The 26,708-nt window shown below is 44.3% G+C and overlaps 1 protein-coding gene across 2 annotated transcripts in view; it reads left to right on the top strand.

Moving 5' to 3' along the window:
- LOC129713156 (cytosolic purine 5'-nucleotidase-like) overlaps positions 1–26,708 on the top strand; it is a 219,023-nt gene that overhangs the window by 89,377 nt on the left and 102,938 nt on the right. Inside the window, exons 3-4 of one of the 2 annotated variants that reach the window (XM_055661990.1) lie at positions 5,231–5,412; positions 23,888–23,961. In XM_055661990.1, coding sequence (XP_055517965.1) covers positions 5,231–5,412; positions 23,888–23,961 — 256 coding nt within the window. The remainder of the gene's footprint in view (positions 1–5,230; positions 5,413–23,887; positions 23,962–26,708) is intronic. The other variant, XM_055661991.1, reaches the window with a different exon arrangement.

The following is a 26,708-nucleotide window of genomic DNA, read 5'->3' as shown; positions in this document are numbered from 1 at the left end:
TGGACTTGAATCATACCAAATGGCAGTGGAAACGTGATGCCTCTTGTGCACTGTCCCAGAGTAATCTACAGTACTATTCCTAGGAACATATGGCAATAAATTACCATTGAACCATTGGTTCTTTTTAACAGTTATTCAGCAAAATCTAAGAAATGCATGCACTTCTCCTTGTGGCAGTGCAGGCAGTCTCCCTGTTGTTCCTCCCTCTCATTTGGCAAAAAGGATAAAGCAGTATGTTTCCTTCATCTCCGACTCAGTCAAGGATCTCCTTTAAGAGGGTGTTTCAAGGCTGGGGTTCCGGCGTGGTTACATTTCAGAAGTGATCTCTGTTGTTGGAACTGGCACATACTTGATGGGCAGAATGGTCTCCTCTGCCATATAAAAATATGCATTGTGAAGATATGGAGCCTACGGATTTGAAGACTGGGTGGAAATGAGAATGCAGCCACTGTCCGTTTTCATCCACCTTTTCAAGTGCTCTATTTAAAGTTTATATGTGTGGACCATCACATTTTGTGGGGTGATATCTGTCAGAGTGGTTATGGCCAGTGGGCTGCCTCAGTAACTGTACTGAGGGTGATGGCTGGCCACTCTGCTAGCGCCCATGGACAGGGAATGTCTGTGAGATAACCAGAGCTATGTGAACTGCTGGCCAGACACGCCCTTACTTATTGCGTCACCAAACTGTTGACGAGTTTGTGAATCACAAAAGTGCTCAGCAATAATACAATCTGAACGACTTTAGCTTAGTTTAGTTTAGTTTGGAGATACAGCATGGAAACGGCCCATCGAGTCCACTCCAACAAACGATTACCCATTCACAACAATTCTATGTTATCCCACTTTCTCATCCAATCCTTACACACTAGGGGCATTTTACAGAGGCCAAGTAACCTACAAACCTGCACGCTTGGAAGTGGGAGGAAACCAGAGCACCCAGCGGAAACCCACCACGTTCTCCTCACAAAGAGAACGTGCAAACTCCCTACAGACAGTACCTGAGGTCCAGATCAAAGCCGGGTCGATGGTGCTGTGAGGCAGCAGCTCGACCAGCTGCCCAACTTTATGCATTGTGATTTATGAAAAATATAGTTATGTATAAAATACCAACATAATGCCTTATAAAGTCAAAGTCAATTTTAATCGTTACATGCACCCAAAGGTGCAGTGAAATGAATTTGACAGCAGCAATACACTTAAAAAGAGCACACAATGCACAATAGAATTTAACACAAACATCCACCACAGCATTCTTCACTGTGGTGGAAGGCAACAAAGTTCAGCCAGTCCTCCTCCTTTGTTCATCTGTGGTCGGGGTCATAAACCATCCATAGTCGCTGCTACGGATGGCAGATGTACAGACCCACTCGTCGGGATGATCCAAACTCCGACGTTGGGACGGTCAAATACACTTGGAGCGCCCGAATCGGCACTTTCCTACCGGAGACCGCGGCTTCAGGATGTTAATTTATCACTCAAATAAATTAAATAAACACTTCATTTATCAGCAGCTTTGGCTATATTTCAAATTTAAGTGCACACAGACCCACTTTTGGCTGAGGGCTTTTTCAGAGCATGGGATTAAAGGCAGAATTATAAAGTAAGTAGCTGTTCTTCAATTTCTATAACTAATGTAGGATTGGCAGTGGATGGAGAGCCCAGGAAAATGTGCACATGGAGCAGAGCAGAAGCACCTTGGGAGCCTCCATGTAAAGCTACTGCTTGTTGACATTTCTCTGGAGTGATACAGCGTGGAAACAGGCCCAACTTGCCCACAGCAGCCAACATGTCCCAGCTACAGTACACCAGTCCCACCTGCCTGTATTTGGTCCATATCCCACCAAACCTGTCCTATCTATGTACCTGTCTAACTGTTTCTGAAATATTGGGATAGTCCCTGCTTCAACTACCTCCTCTGGCACTGCATGTTCTATACACGTGGAATACACGTGGCTTCATCCACTCCCATAATTGAACAAAGTTGCCAATTTATCCCTACTGAAATTGGCGGTGCTTTTTGGCATTTTTTCTTCTTCCCCTTTCCTTAAACAGTCACAAATCTGGGATCCATGTGGCCTACCTATTCCGTAGATTCATCGCAGAATTTAGTACCTAAGGGAATGAACAAAAGGTTACAAGCATAAATAAATCATAGAAAATGTACAATGCACAAGGAGGCCATTTAACCCATCATGTTTGTAAGATCATAAAACGCAGGAGCAGAATTAGGCCATTCGGCCAATCAAGTCTACTTCGCCTTTCAAACATGGCCAATCTATGTTTTCCTCTCAATCCCATTCTCCTGCCTTCTCCCCATAACCTTTGATGCCCCTACTAATCAAGAATCTATCAATCTCCACTTTAAAAATACCCGATGACTTGGCTGCCACAGCCATCTTTGGTAGTGAATTCCACAGATTCACCACCCGCTGGCTACAAAATGTCCTTCCCATCTCCATTCTAAAGGTATGTCCTTTTATTTTGAGGCTCTGTGCTCTGGTCCTAGACACTCCCACTGTTGGGAATTTCATCTCCATATCCACTCTGCGGGGCCTTTCATTATCCAGTAGATTTCAATGAGAACTCTTTATCCTTCTAAACCTCAGCAAATTCATGCGGGACTAGAAAGAGCGATACAAACTAATAGCATCTCTCAGCACTAAAGTCCACAACCCTACGTCATGTTTCTTCAAGTACACTTCTAAGAATCACAGAATAGTTACAGAATCAAAGGAAACCATTCAATCCATTAGGTTTATACTAACCCAATGTAAGAGCAATCCCTCCAGCCACATCTGCAGCCTTTTAATCCATTGCCCTGCAAATTCTTCACTTCAGACACTTATTCAGATCCCTTCAAAATGTTGCAATCGAATCTGTGAATAGCTTAGTGTATGAACACCTAACTTTGCCAGTGAGAGCCAGTACTTTGTTTGCAGGAACATCTTCCAGTAAAGACGGGATTTTTACACCTTACGCTATACGGAATATTTCACATATGCCAGGAAAGTCAGAGCTAACCATGGTTTACTTTCCCATAACTGATCCTTCTGAAGAGTAAGACATCCCTCCCTCACAGAGAAAGACCCCGACCTGAACCTTCACCTATCCATGTTCTCCAGAACTGCTGCCTGACCCACTTGGTTAGGCTAGCACTTTGTGTCTTTTTTTGTAAACCAGCATTTGCAGTTCCTTGTGTTTAAGAAGGAACTGCAGATGCTGGCAAATCGAAGGTACACAAAAGGTACACAAAAATGCTGGAGAAACTCAACAGGTGCAGCAGCATCTATGGAGCGAAGGAAATAGGCAACGTTTCGGGCCGAAACTCTTCTGCAGTTCCTTGTTTCTACATGGTGCTTTTTGAGGGTGACACAGTGGTGCAGCTGTTAGAGCTGCTGCCTCACAGCGCCAGAGACCTGGGTTTGATCCTGACGTTGGCTGGCATCTCTGTAGAATTTGCCACGCGGGTCTCCCTGTGATCGTATGGGTTTCCTCTGGGTGCTCTGATTTCCTCTCACATCCCAAAGACGTGCAGGTTTGCAGATTAATTGATCTCTGTAAATTGCCGTAGTGGATGAGAAAATGGGATAACATAGAACTAATGTAAAAGAGTGATTGTCAGTGTGGAATCGGTGGGCCGAAGGGCCTGTTTTCAGGCTGTATGTCTAAAACGACATTCTTCCTAAGTTCTGGTTGTTATTTTCAGTAATAAACAGAAATCCTATAATTCGGGCCTGTAATCTTATAATCCTCTCATCATACAAGCATCTAATCAGAATAATAATCCACCAAATACTAATTGAATACATTTCTCAAGAAGGAATTTACTTTCAGGTTATAAAATGCACTGTCCCTTAGAGGAAACCTTATAGTCTAAAATGCATTTTAAAGATTATTTTGTAAAATGAAGGAACCCAGACAAAATAAACCAGTGGTAGAATCATTTTAGGTTTAGGTTTAATGCTGTTAGATGTGCCAAGGTATGGTGGAAAGATTTGTTTTGCATGCTATCCAATCAAATCAGATAATACTATAAATAAATACAATCATGCAAAAGTGAAGTACAAAAGGCAGAGTGAAGGGGAAGATACAGAGTGCTGAATATAGTTCTCTGCATTGTAGTGCAACAATTCCATAGACAAAGTCCAATGTCCAAAATGAGGTAATCGATCAGTACCCTAGCTTATAGTAAGACCATTCGGAAACCTGATAACACAGGGGAAGAAGCTGTTCCCGAGTCAGCTAAATGCACAGCGCAGAAGTAGGTCCTTATGGCACCCTGTGTCCATGTCGACTGTGCAAGAACATTTAGCTTTAATCTTGCAAATGCATTCTTCAATTCTGTACATTCTTACAAGTGCAAGTTGACAATTGTGGAGCGTGCTACACGAAGAGAAGGGTTCCGAACCAAAACATCGCCTATCGATTCCTTACACAGATGCTGCCTGACCCACTGAGTTACTCCAGCATTTGTGTTGTACTAAAAAATCCACCTTCTGCAATTCTTTGCGTCAACATTTGAGAACTGATTGAATCGGGTAACGGATGAGATTTAGATTTAAGGATTAGGAAACAAAAACAGCCAAAGGTGGAAAAGGTGAGCTAATTAAAAAAGCAAATGATTAAGGAAGATTAATCAATTAAGGAAGAGAAAAAATGGTAATAATGATCAGATTTACAGCGATATAAAGATGAACAATTAAACTTAAATTTGCTTTCCTTAACATTTTTTATATTATTTTACAACTCCTGTCCTGGTTTCCTATATCAGATACTGTGCTGTGCTAAATTAAAAACTTGATTAAGTATTTATGATCGCAAGTTGTGACATGTAAAACGGGTTTTGGACTAAAGGTGCCTGAGGTGGAGGAGCAAACTAAAAATAATTCAATTTCGGAATTGTTTGTCTGCCAATCAATGGGAAGGCTTAATGACGTTGTGTAAGCTGTTGTCCAGACTTGAGGAAGGTTTGCAGAGTGGAGATAGTGCTGGGACGTGTATTTTGTCATTCAGTCATCAGGAGGTCGGCAAGGGCTTGTTCGATCTCCTGTAGCAGCTGCAGAAACGTGCTGAGTTCCCTGTCAGATCAAGCACACAGCTCTTGCGATAAACTGGAGCCGCTCTGTTGCGCTTGACTGATAATGTATCAAGGGTGAAAAGCGAGAACTGAATTGGCCAATTTCTCGTGGAACCGACAGAGGATAAAGATTGATTCTCCAAATCTTTGCAGCATTACAGCAGAAACCTGCACCAACAAGTTTCAAAGCAAGTGATAAGCATGGGAAGTGTAACAGGCGAATACTCAGATCACAACAACCTGCTCTCTCCTCATGAAAACCATTCCAGCTTCCGGAATGCAGGCGATTGTCACCATATTGATTATCGACTATTGAAACGAGACTATCACCACAGGTAAAGATGCTCAAAGTAATACAAAGAATACCGTTTAATTCAGCTCGGAGAGTAACTTAAGATGCTTTTGTTAAAAGATTAAATATACATGTAACAGAAGTTTTTAGGACAATAAAAACAATAAGATGGTCTGAGAATTATAGACCACGAGTAATTGTTTCCCACTTAATGTCTCTTAATAATGAAACATGCAAACTCCATATTGTGTTTCAATCTGCACATTGGCCAATGTAATAGTGTCCTCAGTCTTTTACAGCACTGCAGATATGGTTACAGTTTGCTCACTTATTTATCACCTGGATTGTATTTTGTCTGTTTATTGAAAGCCATGATGTTCTAATAATTTGCATCCAAAGAAAATAGTTATTACTACTGCATTGTACTAAGTGGATTTGATTTGGTTTACAGTTGCATTGTTCAGAGCTAAAACATTACTCAGTACAGATTTTCAGCATGGTACAGCTTTCCTGCTTATGTACATTTTGATTCTGGGTGACATGAGCACCTGATATATAGCCCATGTACCTCAGAGCACATAATACTCTGCACCAAATATGATTGAGAGAAGTTAGTGAAGCAGAACTTTTGTGGAATTGTGGAACAAAGTGGAATTCTCTGCCTCAGAGGGCGGTGGAGGCAGGTTCTCTGGATGCTTTCAAGAGAGAGCTAGATAGGGCTCTTAAAAATAGCAGAGTCAGGGGATATGGGGAGAAGGCAGGAACGGGGTACTGATTGGGGATGATCAGCCATGATCACATTGAATGGCAGTACTGGCTCGAAGGACCGAATGGCCTACTCCTGAACCTATTGTCTATTGTCTATTGTCATTCTCCTGCGCTCCAAGGAATACAGACTCAGACTATTCAACCTCTCCCTATTGTCTTTTTGTTAAATGAAGTCATAGAAATTGCAATAATATCATCATGCAAAACTAGAACACTATCAATCTCTGAAGTAAATGCAAACAACATTATGAAAAAAATAAGTCATCTATAGAAGGAATCATCAGATACGGGATCCACAGGAGGTAGAGTATGGCAATGTAGCATCACAGTGGCCTGAACAAGAACATTTGACACTTGCTCTAGACCTCGCAGTCAGTTCATCCTGGTTTTCCATTGTCAGCTGCAAGGTTAATCATAATCATTATCATATTAATACTTTATCAGCTTAAGTATGTTCTGCAACATACGAGGAATTTAATTAGCATACAGAATAGAGAACTAGTCTAACTAGAATGACTAGAGATGTTGGGTTTCATCTCCTTGCAGACACTGAGATTGACGGCTCTGGTCAAAGTAAACATGATTCACAGACTCAAATTAGGTTTACAGAGAGCAGCTGTCCCAGCAGTTCATTGGACAATAAGTGGAGGCAGAGGTTTAAAGTTTTACAAGAAGCAAAAGTTCAAAGGTCAGTTTATTGTCATGTGTACCAATGAAGGTATGGTGAAACTCATACTGAATGAAACTGGGGAAAGTCTATATTTCCAGTGACTGCCAAAGACCTGTGATGCAGGTGAAATGGAGACAAACTGTAATAAATTAGATAGGCATTTGGGAGAACAAGGGGCTTAGGGCAAGGGTTCCCAGTCTGGGGTAAATGTAGCCTACCCAGGGGGTACATTTGTTGATTCTGGATTTGTACATATCTATTCTTATTGACTGACTTTGGTTCTGGTATCTGTTCATCTTTAGTTGTTCATAAATAAGTGAAGTAACATTGTTTTGGGCTATTAAAGCTGCCAGGGGTAAACGGGACGAAAAAGGTTGGGAATCCCTGGCTTCGGGCATAAAATGAGTGAATAGAATTGATTGTATCGCTCGAGAGAGAGTCCATTTGTACTTGATGGCTAAGTAGCTGCCTTTGGTGCCTTACTGTAAATGATCGAAGTTTTTTGCTCCAAGTATTTAACAACAATGGCTTTCAGTGGAAACACTTCAGGACGTTTCCATGTAATTTTCTGTTGTTTCAGGTACAGTGTTAATTCATACAAGGTGATTTGCACAATTATTCGAATTTCTCTCCATTCTGTCCAGAATCCTTTCATATTTCAATGTCTTACATAGATAGATAGATAGAATCTTTATTTGCCACGCAACCAGGGTTGGTGGTATGTGGGTTCGGTACATGATGGTACACTGCTTTAGTCACATTAACACATATAACAACACAGATCATAGTAATAAGGTGCATCCATACCACATCACAAATCACAAATCTCACCAACAGAACATAGTGCAAAAGAACAGACAAAGACCATAGACAAGACACTATATACATCAAGAGTCCTTAGTGTTGTCTGTCATTGGAGGGAATTGAGTGTTCTTATTGCTGAGGGGAAGAAGCTGCTTTTAAAACGGGTGGATTTTGTGGCAAGTGACCTGAGGCGCCTCCCTGAAGGGAGAGACTGGAAAAGGTGTTTAAGAAGGAACTGCAGATGCTGGAGAATCGAAGGTTACACAAAAAAGCTGGAGAAACTCAGCGGGTGCAGCAGCATCTATGGAGCGAAGGAAATAGGCAACGTTTCGCGCCGAAACCCTTCTTCAGACTAGAAAAGGTGGTTTGCTGGGTGGGAGGGGTCCGAGATGATCTTTATTGCCCGTTTTACATTAGCTTCCTAGTACACAATTACAAAACAAAAAGGAACATCGAGCATTTATTGGGATATCCTAAAGCATTTTACAGGGGTACTTCTGAAGTACATATATTCCCTGCTACATTGTAGCCAATTTGCTTCCAGCAATTTGCACAAACAACACAGTGACAGCGATGTCATTGCTTCAATGATGCTCAGAGTAGATTGGTGAATAACATTACTACTATCAGTGACTTGGACACGCTAGAGGCAGCAAACATGTTCCCGATGTTGGGGGAGTCCAGAACCAGGGGCCACAGTTTAAGAATAAGGAGTAAGCCATTTAGAACGGAGACAAGGAAACACTTTTTCTCACAGAGAGTGGTGAGTCTGTGGAATTCTCTGCCTCAGGTGGAGGCAGGTTCTCGGGATGCTTTCAAGAGAGAGCCAGGTAAGGCTCCTAAAAATAGCGGAGTCAAGGGATATGGGAAGAAGGCAGGAAAGGGGGACTGATTGTGGATGATCAGCCATGATCATATTGAATGGCGGCGCTGGCTCGAAGGGCTGAATGGCCTACTCCTGCACCTATTGTCTATTGACTTTATGGCAGTTTGACTGCTCATTGTTTCAACAACCAAACATACAAACTGCTGACGGTACAGCAGGCCGAGCAGCAACTGTGGAGGCATCTACCCACACACCTATTCACCTGGGTTTCTTCTCCTTTCCACGCCTCACGCTTGGTTCTAGCTACCCATCATCCCTCACTTATCTTGTTCCACCTGTCGTTCTCTGGCCTCTGCCTCAAACCTCCCTCCTTGCCGTCCCCTATGGCTCCATCTAACCATTATCTCACACCTCAATGGTGCTATTTATCACCCACCAGCCTCATCCCTCCCTCTCATCGCTTTTTACCGCCTGTCCTCATTCGACACGCTTCATCCTGATGCAGGGTCTTGACTTGAAGCCTCGACCATCCCTTTCCCTCCGTGGGTGCTGTGTGACTTGCTGAGCTCCTGTAGCACTTTGTATTTTTCTTCGTAATCCAGCATCTGCAATCCCTTGTGTATCCACCAACAAATATACAATGAGTAACTCAAAGTTCATAGAGCATTTAATATGTTGAGGAGCAGGAATGGACCATTCGGCCCATCAAGTCCACTCCACCAGTTAATCATGGCTGATCTATCTTTCTCTCACAACCCCATTCTCCTGCCTTCTCCCGATAACCCCCGACACCCTTACTAATCAAGAATCTATCAATCTCCACCTTAAAAATAACTATTGACATGGCCTCTACAGCCTTTGATGACAATGAATTCCACAGATTCGTCACCCTCTGCCTTAGAAATACCTCCTTATCTCCTTTCTAAATGTGTTTTTCAAGGGAAATTTGACACTTTTGGTGTGCTGGCCTTTATAAATCAGAGCATTGAGTATAGAAGTTGGGATGTAATGTTAAAATTGTACAAGGCATTGGTGAGGCTAATTCTGGAGTATGGTGTACAATTTTTGTCACCTAATTATAGGAAGGATGTCAACAAAATAGAGAGAGTACAGAGGAGATTTACTAGAATGTTGCCTGGGTTTCAGCAACTAAGTTACAAAGAAAGGTTGAACAAGTTAGGGCTTTATTCTTTGGAGCGCAGAAGGTTAAGGGGGGGACTTGATAGAGGTCTTTAAAATGATGAGAGGGATAGACAGAGTTGACGTGGATAAGCTTTTCCCACTGAGAGTAGGGAAGATTCAAACAAGGGGACATGACTTGAGAATTAAGGGACAGAAGTTTAGGGGTAACATGAGGGGGAACTTCTTTACTCAGAGAGTGGTGGCTGTGTGGAATGAGCTTCCAGTGAAGGTGGTGGAGGCAGGTTCGTTTTTATCATTTAAAAATAAATTGGATAGTTATATGGACGGGAAAAGAATGGAGGGTTATGGTCTGAGCGCAGGTATATGGGACTAGGGGAGAATACGTGTTCGGCACGGATTAGAAGGGTCGAGATGGCCTGTTTCCGTGCTGTAATTGTTATATGGTTATTATATGGTTATATGTCCTTTCATACTGAGGCTATGACCTCTGGTCCTAGACTCTCCCACTCGTGGAAACATCCTCTCCACATCCACTCTAACCAGGCCTTTCACTATTCGGTAAGTTTCAATGAGGTCTCTCCTCAACCGTCTAAACTCCAGCGAGTACAGGCCTAGTGTAGTTAAACATTCATCATATGTTAACCCAATCATCCCTGGGATCATTCTTGTAAACCTCCTCTGGACCCTCTCCAATGCCAGCACATCCTTCCTCAGACAAGGGGTCGAAAACTGCTCCAAATATGGCGTCGATGATATAGACATCCTCCAAATGACATAGGAGGAGTTCATTTGACCCATCAATTTGATGTGTAGGAAAGAACTGTAGATGCTGGTTTAAATCAAAGGTAGACACAAAATGCTGGAATAACTCAGTGGGTCAGGCCGCATCTCCGGAGAGAAGTAATGAGCGATGTTTCGGATCGAGACCCATCTTCAGACCCTTCTTCTGAAAGCTGGCATCAATTTGTTGCCAGCTCTCAGCTCATACCATCTGTCCAGTCCCCCGCTTATTTCTCTGTAACTTAGTCTTTCTCATATGCCTATCGACTCCTCCCGAACTCCATTGCTGCCCATCTACACTAGAGGTGAGTTAACTTACCTACCACCCGGCACAACTCTGGGATGTGGGAAGAAACCAGAAATCCCAGGAGAACCCATGAAGTTACAGGGACACTGTGCCAACTCTGCACAGATAGCATTGGAAGTCAGGATTGAACCTGGTGTGCCGGTGCTGTGAAGGAGTGGCATCAGCTACAGTGCTGCTATGTCACCAGTGTAAGGAATAAACTGATGTCATCTTACCTTGGCCTCCAAGCTCACTTTGAAATAATTTTGTTTGCACCTTGAGGTACTGTGGGCGTCCAAAACTGAACATAATATTCCAAATGTGGCCTAATAAAAAATGTATTAAGCTGCAACATCACTTCCTGAATCCAAGCTCTATACTCTGCCCCAACCCATGAAGGCCAGCATACATAAGCCCTCTTTATGCCCTCTTCATCTACTTTCATTGCCATGTTCAGGGAGCTGTGGATTTGGACCACATGTTCCCCATGTACATCAATGCTGTTAAGGATCTGGCCATTAACTGTGTACATTCAACCCCCCAGAATGTAACACCTCACACTTGCTTGTATTGAACTCCATCAACCATTTCACTACCCATGTCTGTACGTGATTTACATCGCACTGTATCCTTTCACAACCTCACCACTGTCCGCAACTCCTCCAATTTTGGTGTGGTCTGTAAACTTGCGTACAAACCCTCATAAATCAATCTACCTTTACATGCAAGTCATTTATATATATCTCAAAACAATAGCAATTCTAGCACATATCCTTGCATAATACACTGGTTACAGACCTCCAGCCAGAATAGCATCATTGCATCACTGCCCCATCTCATCTATGGGTAAGCCTGTTCTAAATTAAAACTACCAAGTCACTGTGGATCCAATGCATCTTAATGTTCTGGATCAACCTGCCATGAGGGACATTCTCAATTGCCTTACTAAAATCCATATTGCCCACATTCATTGCCCTACAATCATCTATCACCTTCTCAAAAAAACGCACATGATTTGCCAGAGGCAAAGCCATGCTGACTGTCCCTAATTATCTCATTCTTGTCTAAATTCAAGTAAATCCTACCCTGCCAAATATTGCAGCATTCTGCCTAACCCCAATATAGAATCTTTCACCAAGGTCCTGAGTCACCCTTATTTATGACCATCATATAACTTATGGGAGGTGCACAAAAAAAGCTGGAGAAACTCAGCGGGTGCAGCAGCATCTGGAGCGAAGGAAAAAGGCAACGTTTCAGGCCGAAACCCTTCTTCAGACTTCATAACTTATGGGGTTGTGATCACTGTTCCCAAATATTCTTCCATTGAAACACCAGTCACCATGTTGTTTCCCAACACAAGGTCCAGTATTGCCCCTCCTCGAATTTGGCGACCAGATACTGTTTCAAGAAACCCTCTTTGATACACCTAACAAATCCTGCCCCATAAAAGCCTTTTGCATTAAACAAGTCCATTTCTCCAATGTTGGTGTTTTCAGTCAACTTTGGGGAAGTGAAAGTCACACACTATGACAAGTGTGATGCTTCAAGATCTTTTAGTAATGTTCTTCAATCTTCCACTAGCTATTAGGAGGTCTACAGTATAATTCCATTGGAATGATTGCACCTTCCTTATTTTTCAGCTATCCCTATATTACCTCAGTGGATGAACCCGTCAGTATGTCCCCTCTGGACCCCATTGTGACATTTTATCTGATTAGTAATATAACTCCTCCCGCTCCTTTACCTCCCTCTCTATCACATCTGAAACATCTAGAATATTGAGCTGCCAGTCCTATCCCTCTCACAAACAAGTTTTCATATTAGCTACAATATTAACATGTTCAAATATTTAATCTATACATAACTAAAATTCTGATCTTGTTATCTTCAAGTTTGCATGGTCTTTCTATTTGCGCAAAATTGATACGCGATAGCGCTACGATTTTTTGCCAGCTCACTCACCATTCTCCTGTGCTGCGAATGCAACAAGTTTAGTTCAGATCGGTGGCATAATGTAAAAGTTAGCGATGTTTAAAAATCTTAAAAACCGCGCAGCCAGTCAGCGCCACGCGGATAAGTTTCTTCTCCTGTCACTCATCTCCCGTGCGTCCCTTCCTGCACCATCGCGTCTTTACTGGTGCTGAGGAATGCTCTGGATGATTGGCGGAGGTCTCCAACCGGACACAATTTCGGAGGGACCGGAAGCGGCCCCAGCCTAGCCCACCGCGGCACGGAGTCGGAGATGATGCCGATGTCGGCAAATGGAAATGAGACTCTGATCCTGGCGGAGCAGAATGACCAGCGACCAGTGCCCGCTGGGAGTCCCCATCGCATCGCCGGCTCCAGCCCCAACCCCTCTGGTCTCCCTCGCTGGCTCCTGCCCCCCTCCCTGTGATACCCCCCTCTCCCCCATGGTTCTTCCCCCATCTTTTCTCCGAACTCTCTCCAGGTCTCCCGTGTGACTGGGACCCCACGTGTTCCACTTAGTCCAGTGGTGCTTTATTGCTATGTATACCTAGGTACAGTGAAATTCCTTTTATGCCTATATTTCAGTAAAAATCTGACTGTAGATAGGCACAATCATACTTAGATAACACTGAGACAGTACACAAGATTAACCATGTTTCCAGTGCCATTTTGTATGATTCATATCATAGTTCCATGTTCCTTTTCACGCTCTGCTCAACTTCAGTACATTGCACATAATACTCCAAGCATTGAAATAAACACAATTCAGCCCATCAGTTTCACTGTGTTTGTTAACCTGTCCTTCCATTGAAACGTACTGGTCATCAATTCTTCCTTCTTTTAACCTGCTGTGCCAGTTCCAACCCCATTCACTCTAGTTTAACCTTCCCGAGTAGCACCAGCGAATCTCCAAACAAGGATATTAGTTCCCCATCAATTCAGATACAACTCATACCTCTTGTACAGGCCCCATCTGCCCTGGAACTGAGCCTAGCGCCCCTTTATCTGAATGCCTCCTCCCTGCACCAGCTCGTTAGCCATATATTCAACTGCACAATCCTACTATTTTTTGCCTCATTAGCACATAGCACCGTGTCCTAATTGAACTTATTCTCATTATTGTGAGGAGAGCTCTTAATGTTAGGTTTAACATGAAATAATTTAGGTTGCATTTTATAACTAGACCAGGTGCGGACCCGTCCCCAAGGTAATATTCCACCACTGATCCATAGCCCTCAACTGCACAGGCGTGGCTGAGGGGTTCCCGTTGAGAAGCCAGGGATCCCCGTTGTGACACGAGGCATGGCAACCCTCCCCCAACTGCCCCTCGCCATCCCTCTTCCTACCCCTATCCTCCTTCATTCCCCCTCATCCCCCAGCACTCACACCCCCTCTTCACCCACATCTTCTTTCCCCTCTCCTCCTCTCCTCCCCACTCCCCTCTCCTCTACCATAGTCACTCCCTCCCTCGCCCCTCTCCCCTCCTTACCCCACTCTCCTCCCCTCTATCTCCCTACCCCCCCTCACTCTTCACCTCTCCCACTCCCTCCTCACCTCCCCCACTGCGCTCTCCCTCTATCCCCCACTCCCCCCCTTCTCTCCCTCTATTCCCTCTCCTCCCCCACTATCCCTCCTCACCTCCCCAACGTTCCCCTCCCTCTCCCCTCCCTATCCCCTCCTCTCCCTCTATCCCCCTGCTCCCCCATTCCTCACCTCCCCCCATCCCCCCCCACATAATGAAAATCACAATTTAAAAAAAAATAAAACCTCCTCCCTATACCAGCTCCCCACAATGAAAGTCACGTTTTTTTTTGATTTTTAATGAAATTCTCGATGAATATCGCATCTTTTCTTTAAAATAATCTAAACACAATGTTAGCTGTTAATGAAAACAGAAGAATTTGATTAAAACTGAGTTTTTTTTAAATTTGCGATTTTTAACGTAAATGAGATTTGGGATCCCATTGTGACATTGAACGGGATCCCATTGTGACGTCATAAAAACAGTAAAAATCTTTTTAATGTTGGCTTTTTTAAACCTTTAAATATCAATAACGTGAAATATAACATCAAATCTGCAGGAAACGTGACAAGGATGTCGACGGGGAAAAAGCCGAGCAAGGTTGTGCAAAAATGTTAGCGCTATCATGTACCTTTTTGGCGTAGATTAAATCACACAGACAGACACACACACACACACACACGCATAGAAACAAGACAAGACTTTTGGGTCCCTGTCACACGGGTGGCCTGGTCCCCCAACGCAACCCGCTGCCGAATGTAAGATTCCAGCCCTCACCTGCCTCCCCCAGCACTGGACTTTAAAAACAATTTTAATCCCTGCAATATTGCACTACTAACCCATAGCCCCCATGGGAGGTATGGTCCCCTAACGCAACCCGCTGCCGAATGTAAGATCACAGCATTCCCCTGTCTCCCCAGCACTGGACTTTAAAAAAATTCCAATTGCACTTCCCCAATTGCAATACCAAGTCACCCTCCCCCTCCTGTCCTGCCAGAAGCTGGATTAAGTGCTGTATGATGGCAACATTGTTGCAAATGTCAGGTGGAGGACTGTGATATCCCATTCCTGTATTTCAACTTTGTATCGAAGTTTGTTGGAAGCTGGTAGGAAGGATTTTAACAGTAAAAATCTTGTAAAAGTTGGCTTTTTTTAAACTTTGAATTATCAATAATGTGAAATATAACATCAAATGTGAAGAAACTTGATACAAACGACCACGGGAAAAAGCCGAGTAAAATTCTACAAACATTTTTGTCCTATTGTGTACCGTTTTGGCGTAGCTCCTGGGATCACAGCGACAAACAAGTTGAGACTTTTAATAGTATACTAGACTAAGGGGACCCATTGGGTCCCATGTTCATACGGGAGGGCTGGTCCCCCGATGCAATATTTCACCTCTTCACCAGTTCCAATATTAGTGGCCGTGGGGGGGGGGGGCTTTCTGGAGAGCTGGTATGGGTGTTGTTGGATGCAGGTGTTACTGGTCTCCAGAGGGCTACTATGGACATTGTGGGCCAAATGGATTCTTGGGGTGGCAGCTCAGTCCCCCAAGCCTGATGTGCTGGCAGCTCACTCACGGCTGGTGGGCTGGCAGTTGACTCACGGCTATTCCTTGAAATTCCATTTCAAGCAGAGTGCAAGCCCACCAAATTCAAATCCATTTTACTACCATTTCAAGCAGAGTGCAAGGCCACCAAATTCAAGTGCAGTTTCACACCACTTGAAGCAGGGTGCAAGGCCACCAAATTCAAGTGCAGTTTCATACTATTCAAGGAGGGTGCAAGGCAACCAAATTCAAATGCAGTTTCATACCATTTCATGCAGGGTGCTAGGCCACCACATTCAAATGCAGTTTCTTACCATTTCAAGCAAGGTGAAACCACCATAAAACCACACTCACAGTTCAGTAGACATTCAGTGTGTTCAGTTCATTCACAGCTCAGACAGAGTTGTGACCTCTCCCTCCCCCATCAGGCAGAGACTGAGATACACCCACACTTCTGGTTTTTATAATCCTTCCCCCTTCCACCGGAAAAAGTGTGGCCTTCATGGCGTGATTGACAGGAGAGAGATTCTCAACATTTTTTAAACACTAATAACACTTTTATTTTTCATGGATGGGAAGAATCCTCTGCACCTGATCAGCGGGGGAGGGGGGGAGTTGTCCAGTTTAGCCAAACAAACCTTTGCAGTGCCTTTTCACTTCAACCCAAAACCCGCCCAAACAACGATTTGCAGTGCATTTTCACTTCAACCCAAACAACCATTTGCAGTGCATTTTTACTTCAACCCAAACAACCATTTGCAGTGCATTTTTACTTCAACCCAAACAACCATTTGCAGTGCATTTTTACTTCAAACCAACCATATTTTCATTTTCAAACCACATTAAGGGCACTCAAAGTTGAGTAGACATGGGTTCAGTGTTATTCAGAGCTCAGATAGATGTGACCCTCTGGCTTCATCTTGCAGAGACTGAGTGAGGCACTCCACTTCCTGGTTTTATATTCACTCCCCCTCCCTCCAGCAGGGGCAACAGAGAGAATGGCTAATTTTTAAAAAACATTAATATATCCCTGATTTTTTATCGATGGGACAAATCCTCTGGAGGGGGGCTCTGAACGAGGTGGCCAAAAATGGCGGCCGTAGGTTGCGGCGTTCTCTCGGAAAACGCAGCGAGCCAAAAGTGGTCAAGACCAGACTTTTAGTAATATAGAAGATAGATAGATAGATAGATATAGATTCTGTAGCTTGTCCAAAGTGTTGGGGCCTAAAATCGCTGAGCACTTTCCACTTGTGTCTGCAGAGGACATTCCTTGAATTTCTAAACCCAATAAAGATCAGTAAGCAGGTTAAAGCCTTGTATCTGGGTTAATGCCCACTGTGGAGAGATAAAGGTATCATTGACTGTCTCCATTATTCAGAATCAAAGGGACTTTATTGAATTCCATGTGATTATCATTTTTCATTGCAGACTTGGAGGGAAATGTGGTCAGGTAAAAATAGATCACAATTTGCCAAATGGGCGTCATGGTGGCGCAGTGGTAGAGTTGCTGCCTTCCAGCACTTGCAACACCGGAGATCCGGGTTTGACAGAGTTTATACGTTCTCCCCACATCGTTTGTGTTTTCTCCAAGATTTTCGGTTTCCTTCAACACTCTAAAGACGTACAGGTTGTAGGTTAATTGGCTTGGTGTATGTGTAAAAACTTGTCCCTAGTGCGTATAGGATAGTGTTAGTGTGCGGGACCTCTGGTCGGTGGGGCTAAAGGCCTGTTGCCATGCTGTATCTCTAAACTACTTTGGCAACTGGAATCAAATCAAAATCTAGCAAGATGATGAATGTTATCCCTATCATGGAATTATCAAATGGTACAGCTTACACAGACTTTTCAGCCCATCTACTCCAGCTGCTTGGCAGAGGAACATTGCAACCCCCATATCTCTCCCTCTCAACTTAACCCTGCAATTGCTTTCCCCATAAGGTTGTGACCGATTCCCTTTCAAAGGAATCTATTAAACATACTTCCATGAGCAGTGCATACCAAATCCTAACTGCTTGTTGGTTTATTAACTGCTTTGTTAACTTAGCCAATGACCCCCAAGGATTTTGCAAGCTCAGCAAAAATGAAACCATTGCCATATATTATCTCTCTTCTCGTTCCCTAACAAGACGTTTCATCCCGTACATTTCTGCATAAATTTTCACCCTATGTGTGTTTTCTGAACTGTTACTGTTCATTGTTGACCACACTTCCAAGCTTTGGGTCAATTTCAACTTCTCAAAATGAGAGAAGGTGGCGATGTGAGAGGAGCTGCAGTTGGACACACTGCCTGTAAATCAGGCATGTGCCGTGAGTAATTACTCAAGGTAGGCAGTCAGTCGGCTTTTTAAAAAAACTTAAACCGCACATGCGCAGATTGTTCTCTCCGTAAAAATAAAAAATAAAAATAAAGACAGTAACAATTCAATTTGCCCAAGGCTTCCAAATCTCCTTCTTTCAGAATTACTGAATGGGTGGGGGGGGGGGGGGGGGGGGGGGGGGGAGGGTGAAGGGGGTGATGGCAGGTGGAGGTGGAGAGATGGTGGGAGAAAAACAGGGGTACAGGGAAAATTGAATCAGTTGTCATCTACCTATAATTGAATGACAACACTTGTTTAAGGGGCCAATTGGGGGGGGGGGGGGGAAGAGTTCCTTTCACAGCGTGTGGAAAGTCTGTGCCAAGGGTAAAGTTGCGAGGAGGGCAGGAGCGTTGAGAAGGAGGGGATCGGGGATAATGCCAGCAACTCACTCACTGCTGCTGCGGCGCTCCGGACGCGGAGCCACCACATTGTAGCCGGGGATAGAAGCAGCTCGGGGAGCTGCGAGCAGCCGCCGGGACCCGGCAGCAGAACTGGCCGCCACTTCAGCGCCTTACAGTACAGAGACAATGAAATGCAGTTAGCATCTCCCTAGAAGAGCTACATAGAATATGAGCAATAAATAAACATATTTACGTGCATACAGTCATAGTAAAGTAATTATTTTTTTTCCTGGTGGAAGGAGTGTCCGGGGGGGGGATTGGCAATCACCGAGGTACAGTGTTGAGTAGTGTAACAGCCGCAGGGAAGAAGCTGTTCCTGGGCCTGCTGATCCGGCCACCAGAGCTACTTCTCCCCCCCCCCCCCCCCCCCTTCCCCCGCCTCCGTGCAAGGAGCGTCGTAAGTGGGTTACTGGCATGATCCAGATCCCCTCCTTCACAACGCTCCTGCCCTCCCCGCAACTTTACCCCGGGCCAGACTCCCCAAATGCTGTGAAAGGAACTCTTCCCCCCCCCCCCCCCCCACCCCAGGAAATACGGTATTTAAAAACATATAGTACCAAGAAATGTACTTACCACATTCTTCTCTCTATGTTTCCTAAGATACTCTTCAGATAATGGCAATCCATATTTGAAAACCCACCAAGAAACTTGCGCTGCGCATGCGCAGTACTGCAGAGGCAGAACCTCAGCTGCCTTCAGCCCCACATGTCATTGACAGCTTGAAGCAGCGCTGACGGCACATGGGCTGCACAGACCTTCGCTTGTTGCAAGTGCCGCAGATGAAAGGCACGGAGAATTATGCCTACCTAAGAGATCTATCTCTTAGATAGGCATCATTCTCCCATGCCTTTACTATTTATATTTAGTAATTACCATTTTATAATTTTAGTCAGGGTAGGCAGTGCCTAACTCGCCTACCCTGACGGCACGTGCCAGCTGTAAATGTACATGTCAGTGATACCTCACTTCACCCCAGTCCCCCACATTTCACAGGAAGACATACCACTCCACTGACTACCGCTAAATTGCTACTGGCTCAAAGAAAAAAGGAATGATCTGTACTTACTGTACCTTAGTTTTACTTTTAGAGCTACAACATGCAAACAGGCCGTTGGCTCACCGAGTCCATGATGAACATTGACCTTCCATTCACTATGTAATCCAACTGCATCCATTCCCTGCACACTAGGGGCAATTTACAGAGACCAATTAACCTACAAACCTGCATGACTTTAAGATGTGGGAGGAAACCGCAGCACCTGGAGGAAATCCACGCAATCATGGGGAGAACGTGCAAACTCCACTCAGCAACCGAGGTCCCAATCGAACCCGGACGTCGGGTACTATGAGGCAGCAACTCTACAAGCTGCGTCACTCTGCTGCCCTTGGTACTACTCAGTTACCTTGTCTTCCTCATCAAAACCTCTGCAATTTTTATTCTTGTGAAACTAAACACTTCCACCTCTGAAACAGCCTTTCCCCAAATCTTTACCACCTTTTGATAACGTGTGTGGACGGGGCTTCGAAAGACTAGAAGGTGAAGTGAAGAAATGGAAGCCAAGATACCAAACGGAAACAACACCGAAAAGCCAAATAACCGAACGGACATGACGCTGAAAAGCCAAATAACAGACATGACTTCTCCGGGGACGGGATTTGTACAAGACCTTGTCAGCGATTGGTCCAGATCCCGCGGAAGGAAATCCAGATACTGGTTTAGAAAAAAGACACAATATGCAGGAGTATCTCAGCGGGTCAGCCAGCATCTCTGGAGAACATGGATAGGTGATGTTTCGGGTCTGGACCCTTCTTCAGACTGATTGTGGTGGGGGGGGGGGGGCGAAGGTAATCTGAAAAAGTGGACAGGGCAATATGTAGCGTGATAGGTGGATTATTTAATAGCTAGATGGTTGGACATAGGCCAGAGATGAAAAGCCAAAAGGTGTGAGATAAGGATAGAAGAGTTGCAAATTGTAAAGTGTGAGGAAGGAATGTATGTGGAAAGGGAGGGGGAGGGGAGAAATAGGTGCAAGTTAAGTGGGGCATAGGGAAGGGGGGAGGGGATTAGGTTAGTTACCCAAGTGGAATATAAAATGCTGTTCCTCCAGTTTGCCTTCTCGTGGTCTTTGTTTGAGATTAACACATCTTTGTTTGTAAGGGCATCATAGTCGGGCCCTGGCGGGTCCTGAGGAGGTGTACAAGAATGATCCCAGGAATGAGGGGGTTAACATATGATGACTGGTCTGAAGAAGGGTTTCGGCCCGAAACGTCGCCTATTTCCTTCGCTCCATAGATGCTGCTGCACCCGCTGAGTTGCTCCAGCAATTTTGTGTACCTTCGATCTTCCAGCATCTGCAGTTCCTTCTTGAACATATGATGACTGTCTGACGGCATTGGGCCTGTACTCACTGGAGTTTAGAAGAATTATACAAAAATAGGTGGAGGGGCATGTAGTGTAGGACTCTGCGGAAAGACTTAGACAGGTTGGGAAAGAGTTTTCAAGAAGGAACTGCAGATGCTGGCAGATCGAAGGTACACAAAAATGCTGGAGAAACTCAGCGGGTGCAGCAGCATCTATGGAGCGAAGGAAATAGGCGACGTTTCAGGCCGAAACCCTTCTTCAGACTCGGAAAAGAGTTTCCTCTTTTCCAGTCTCTCCCAGTTAGTCTATTTGCCCTACTTGGCCATTGATACAGCCTGGTGTGTCGCTCTGCCTCCTCCCGTCTTCTCACCTCCTCCACCACAAGCCGTCTCTTCTGCACTGATGCTGCCTTGTGCCATTGAGGAGCTTAAGGGACAAGCCCGAGCCCAGCTCTCCCATGTTGGACTTGGCCAACCACATCCCGGAAATGAAGAGCAGACTTAGCACTATGAACGGCTTCAGATGGGGTCCACTTCCTCCCCGTTGCCACACAGGGGGCTGCTGTTCGAATAACAGTATCTGCAGATTCAGTGAGGATCATGACCAACCTTGCTTTAGTGCATTTGAACTCTTCCACGTCATGCAATGGGTAATTCCAATTTACTACTCCCGTACAGTCCGACAGCACTTCAGCATGGTGGAAGTCCAAGCCACTGTTTCACATGTGTGCTGATCATTCTTTCCAGTTTTTCCACTTTGTCGATGGGGACTTCATACACAGTTAAAAGGTCACATGATTCTTGGTAGTATGCCAAATTGGAAGCACCACAGCTTGAGTTTTCCTGGTAGCAAGGTCTTGTTGATGCCAGCTACGTGCATGATGGTATCCTTTTTCAGTTGTGCAAACTGCTCGGAGTCCTTGAGCTTTGCTTCATATCATCAGCCCAAACTCTTCACTGGCATTTCTGAAACAGTTGGAACAGGTATTCCGTCAATATGAAATCTTTGATCCTTGACGGCCTTTGACAATGGAGATACTGCTGAACTTGCTGGGTTTCATCTTCATCCTTGCCCATGTGATGTTTTGATGAAGCTTTTCCAGAAGTCACTTGGTGCAGGGGATAGTTGTTGTTAGTGTTGTTATATCGTCCATATAGGCTCGTATCAGTGGCAATCGCTGACCACACTGTAGCCGTTTTCTTCCCACAACCCATTTTGATGCTCTGATAATGAGCTCCATTGCCATAGTGAAGGTCAATGGGGAGATGGTGCACCCCGCCATGATGCCTACTTCCAGTGGTTGCCACGCTGTGGTAAAGTCTGATGCTGTGAGACTAAATTACAGATCCTGGAAGTAGTTTTTTTTTAAACAAATTTGTTATTGTTGCAGGCACCTGAAAGAATTCAAAAGGAATGAGAAACTGATCCATTGGCATTGGCCAGGTCTAAGGAACAAGACATGCAGGTTCTTTTGGTATTTCTTAGCAGTCTGGATTTGATGCCATATGACGCTGGTATGTTCAAGGCATCCCGAGAAGCCGTCTTTTGGAATGCAAGCCTTTTGGATTGACGTATCAATTAAATGGTTTTGTTTCAGATACTTTATAAGTCTTTTCGCCACCACACTGAAAAAGATCTTGCCTTCTATGTTAAGAAGGTTTATTTGCCAAAACTGTTCGATGGTGGACGAATTTATTTTCTTTTGGGATCAGCACTCCCCCGCTCTTCGCCAGGCTTTGGGGATAACTTGCTTTTCCCACGCAACCCTCATGTTCCTCCAGGGGAATTTCAGAATATCTGGGGCATTCTTGTAGACACAATACGGAACATCATTAGGGCCTGGTGCAGAGGCAGTTCTTGCCTTCCCCACTACTTCTTTTACCTCACTCAGCTTGGGAGGGCTGATGTCAAATTGATGTTGTGGGGGTGAGATTGGTGGGATGTCAGCGGGGACAAGTATCGGTTCATCTTATCTCATCAGTGTGGATGGTTCTGATGTGTACTTCAACCTTTTTTGACGCTTCCAGGGATCTGCTTTTCTCTTTTGTGAAAATGCCTTTCACAAACTTAAAGGGATCTTTGTAGATGTCTGTTCTTACTTTTTCCTTTTTGCGTTGTTTCCTTATATTCTCCGCTTTGCGCAGCTTAGAGAGTGTCTGTTTTAGGCCCTCTTGAAGGAGGTTGATGCCCTCCCTTCTACTGTTTCTTTTCTCCACAACTTCCTCAGGCCTCTTTCTTTAACAAGTCGTTAGATTTCCTGGAGACGACGGGACTCAGGGGGAGGAGGCCTATCTTTCCAGCCGAGTTGTTTCTTCCCTCGAAATTTCTCCTTTCCATTCTGTAGACTAGATCACCCATCTTCTCCAACCTTTTCTGCTGATCCCTTGATTCCACAAGATTAGACTCACATCTGCATTGATGGTTTCCCACTCCTTGCTGTTAGACTTTCACCATTTCACCAACGGCTTACGTCTTTGCATGTTCTCCACTTTATGATGTGCCTGGTTGTGTCTTGAATTGAAGGACGTTCCTTTAGGAAGGAGATGAGAAAGAATTTATTTAGTCGGAGGGTAGTGAATCTTTAGTTTTGTTTAGAGATACAGCGCGGAAACAGGCCCTTCAATCCACCGCACCCGCACTGGCCAGCGATCACCGCACATTAACACTATCCTACACACACTAGGGACAATTTACACATACACCAAACCAATTAACCTCCATACCTGCAACCGCTGTAAGGCAGCAACTCTACTGCTGTGCCACCGGAATCTGGTATCCTTTGCCACAGAAGGCTGTGGAGGCCAAGTCAATGGATATTTTTAAGCAAGAGATAGATAGATTCTTGATTAGTACGGATGTCAGGTGTTATGGGTGAAGGCAGGTGAATGGGGTTAGGAGAAAGAGATAGATCAGCCATGATTGAATGGTGGAGTAGACTTGATGGGCTGAACGGCCTAATTCTGCTCCTATCAATTGTGACCTTATAGTCCTGAGAAACACCTTTGTAAATGCCGTCAGTGGACTTGATTTACTTTTTGTGCTCATTTGTCTGAGAGTTGCACATTCTCTGTTTGGTCTGTAGGGTGTTTGTGAACAGGAGCCTGGCACTCGAGAAGATTAAATGTTTTGGATTCGACATGGACTACACCTTGGCAGGTAGGGACCATCGGCTTTCATATCTTTAACACCACTGATTAAATTTTGTAATATCAGTGATCTATTGGGAGAATGACCTATGCAGATTACATTGAGGAACAGGGATGAGAAGAGAGCTCAGTGGAGATTCCAAGCGAGATTCCCAGCTGCCTTCCTAGCAAGAGTCAAGAGTGTTTTATTGTCGTATGCACCAAAACGGAGCAATCAAATTCTTTCTTGCAGCAGCACAACGGGTTTATAAACATGTTATTCATTAGATATTTATAAAATAAACAACATATAGAAATATAACAGATTCAGGGATAGTTATCCGCAACTAGACTTTACTGGACTTTATCTTGCACTAAACATTATTCCCTTTATCATGTATCTGGCTCGATTGTAATCATGTATAGTATTTCCGCTGACTTATTAGAATGCAACAAAAGCTTTTCACTGTACCTTGTTGCAGGTACAATAAACTAAGCTAAGCTAAGCTGAAAATAAGTTCAATAAATAAAGAAAAAAAACAATTTATGCAGAAAACAAAATAAAGCCCAAATGTCCTAGTGCAATCATGGCAGTTCGGAGTTTGGAGTTTAGTTGGAGTTTGTAGAGTCCAGCAGAGTCTAGAACTGTAGGCTGATAATGGGATGGTTGATTTTCAGATGAAGAAAGATTTTCTATATGTATTAAGTTGCAAATCTTTTACAATTTTCTACTCCAAACAGCTGTGAATGCTTAGTTTGTTGTCTATTAGTTCAAGGGTGGGATTGCAAGATTTCTGTATTGATTCCTGGTGGTGCCTCGTTTAAAGATACTGCCTGATGTGCTGAGCTCGTCCAGTATTTTCTGTTTTTATTTAAGAGTTCTAACCTCTGCAGTTTCTTCACATTTTTTGTATCTGGGATGATATCTGCTGCAGAGTTATTAGATGGGGAAATTCAAGGGAAAGGTATTCATGGACTGGGAACTCCACCACCCCCTCAAAAGGAAGAAAACAGGTCATGAGGCACCTGAAGGCCAAGGTCCAACAAAATAAAGCTGGTGGAAAGAACGCAGTAGGTGAAGCGACGTTCTGACTACCATGATGTGGGTGATTGTTTAACACTACGAAGATGATCTGTTGCCCAATCACTCAACCCCCACCCCCTCCCCCACCCCACCTCGCTGAGAGCCACAAACAGAGGAGAGCTTATCATAGATAGTGACTGAGTTAGTACCGAGAGAAATAGAGTGATACAGTATGGAAACAGGCCCTTCGGCCCAACTTGCCCACACCAGCCAACATGTCCCAGCTACACTAGTTCCACCTGCCAGCATTTGGTCCAGATCTCTCCAAACCTGTCCTATCCATGTATGTGTCCAACTGCTTCTTAAACATTGCAATAGTCCATGCCTCAACTACCTTCTCTGGCAGCTTGTTCCATGCATCCGCCACCCTTTGTGTGAAAAGGGTATCCTTCAGATTCCTATTAAATCTTTTCCCCGTTGGAAGGAATGCTTTTTGAAGCCACAACAAATATGGGGAGGTACAAATTCTGAGTGAGAGTATACAACATCAATGTCAAGACCAATGCAATTTACTGAAACCATTTGACATTAGCCACATGAGGAGGCATAGAGGCGACTTTACCCCAAGGATGGAAAATGGAGTAATGTGAGGAAAGACAGACTCAGAGACTCTGACCCAGACAACAATAGGTAGTCATACACAACCCTGGAACCGTTCGGGCTCATTGAGCTAATGCCCCTATAATTGACATTGGGCATTACATGAGCCAATAGACAATAGGTGCAGGAGTAGGCCATTCAGCACCGAGCCAGCACCGCCATTCAATGTGATCATAGCTGATCATCCACAATCAGTACCCCGTTCCTGCCTTCTCCTCCATATTCCCCGACTCTGCTATATTTAAGAGCCCCATCTAGCTCTCTCTTGAAAGTATCCAGAGAACCAGCCTCCACTGCCTTCCGAGGCAGGGAATTCTACAGACTCGCCTCTCTCTGTGTGAGAAAAGTGTTTCCTCATCTCCTTTCACAATGGCTTACCACACATTCATAAACTGTGGCCCCTGGTTCTGGACTCCCCCTAAATCAGGAACATGTTTCCTGCCTCAAGCGTGTCCAAACCCTTAAAAATCTTAAATAAGATTTCAATAAGATATCCTCTCATCCTTCTAAATTCCAGCGTCTACAAGCCCAGCCACTCCATTCTCTCAGCATATGACAGTCCCGCCATCCCGGGAATTAGCCTTGTAAACCTACGCTGCACTCAATAGCAAGAATGTCCTACCTCAAATTTGGAGACCAAAACTGCACACAATACTCCAGGTGTGGTCTCACTAGGGCCCTGTGCAACTGCAGAAAGACCTCTTTGCTCCTATACTCAACTCTTATTATGAAAGCCAACGTGCCATTCGCTTTCTTCACTGCCTACTGTACCTGCATGCTTACTTTCATTGACTGATGAACAGGGACCCCCAGATCCCATTGTACTTCCCCTTTTCCCAACTTGACACAATTTAGATATTAATCTGCCTTCCTGCTTTTTCTACCAAAGTGGACTACCTCACATTTATCCACATTAAACTGCATCTGCCATGCATCTGCCCACTCCCGCAATTGTCCAAGTCACTTTACATTCTCATAGCATCCACCTCACAGTTTACACTGCCACCCAGCTTTGTGTCATCTGCAAATTTAATAATGTTACTTTGAATACCTTCATCTAAATCATTGATGTGTATTGTAATTAGCTGCGGTCC

Source organism: Leucoraja erinacea, chromosome 35, assembly GCF_028641065.1.
Source record: "Leucoraja erinacea ecotype New England chromosome 35, Leri_hhj_1, whole genome shotgun sequence".
Classification (NCBI taxonomy): Eukaryota; Metazoa; Chordata; class Chondrichthyes; order Rajiformes; family Rajidae; genus Leucoraja; species Leucoraja erinaceus.
Note: the sequence above shows the minus strand (reverse complement) of the source record. Positions and strands in the feature narration are given on the sequence as shown.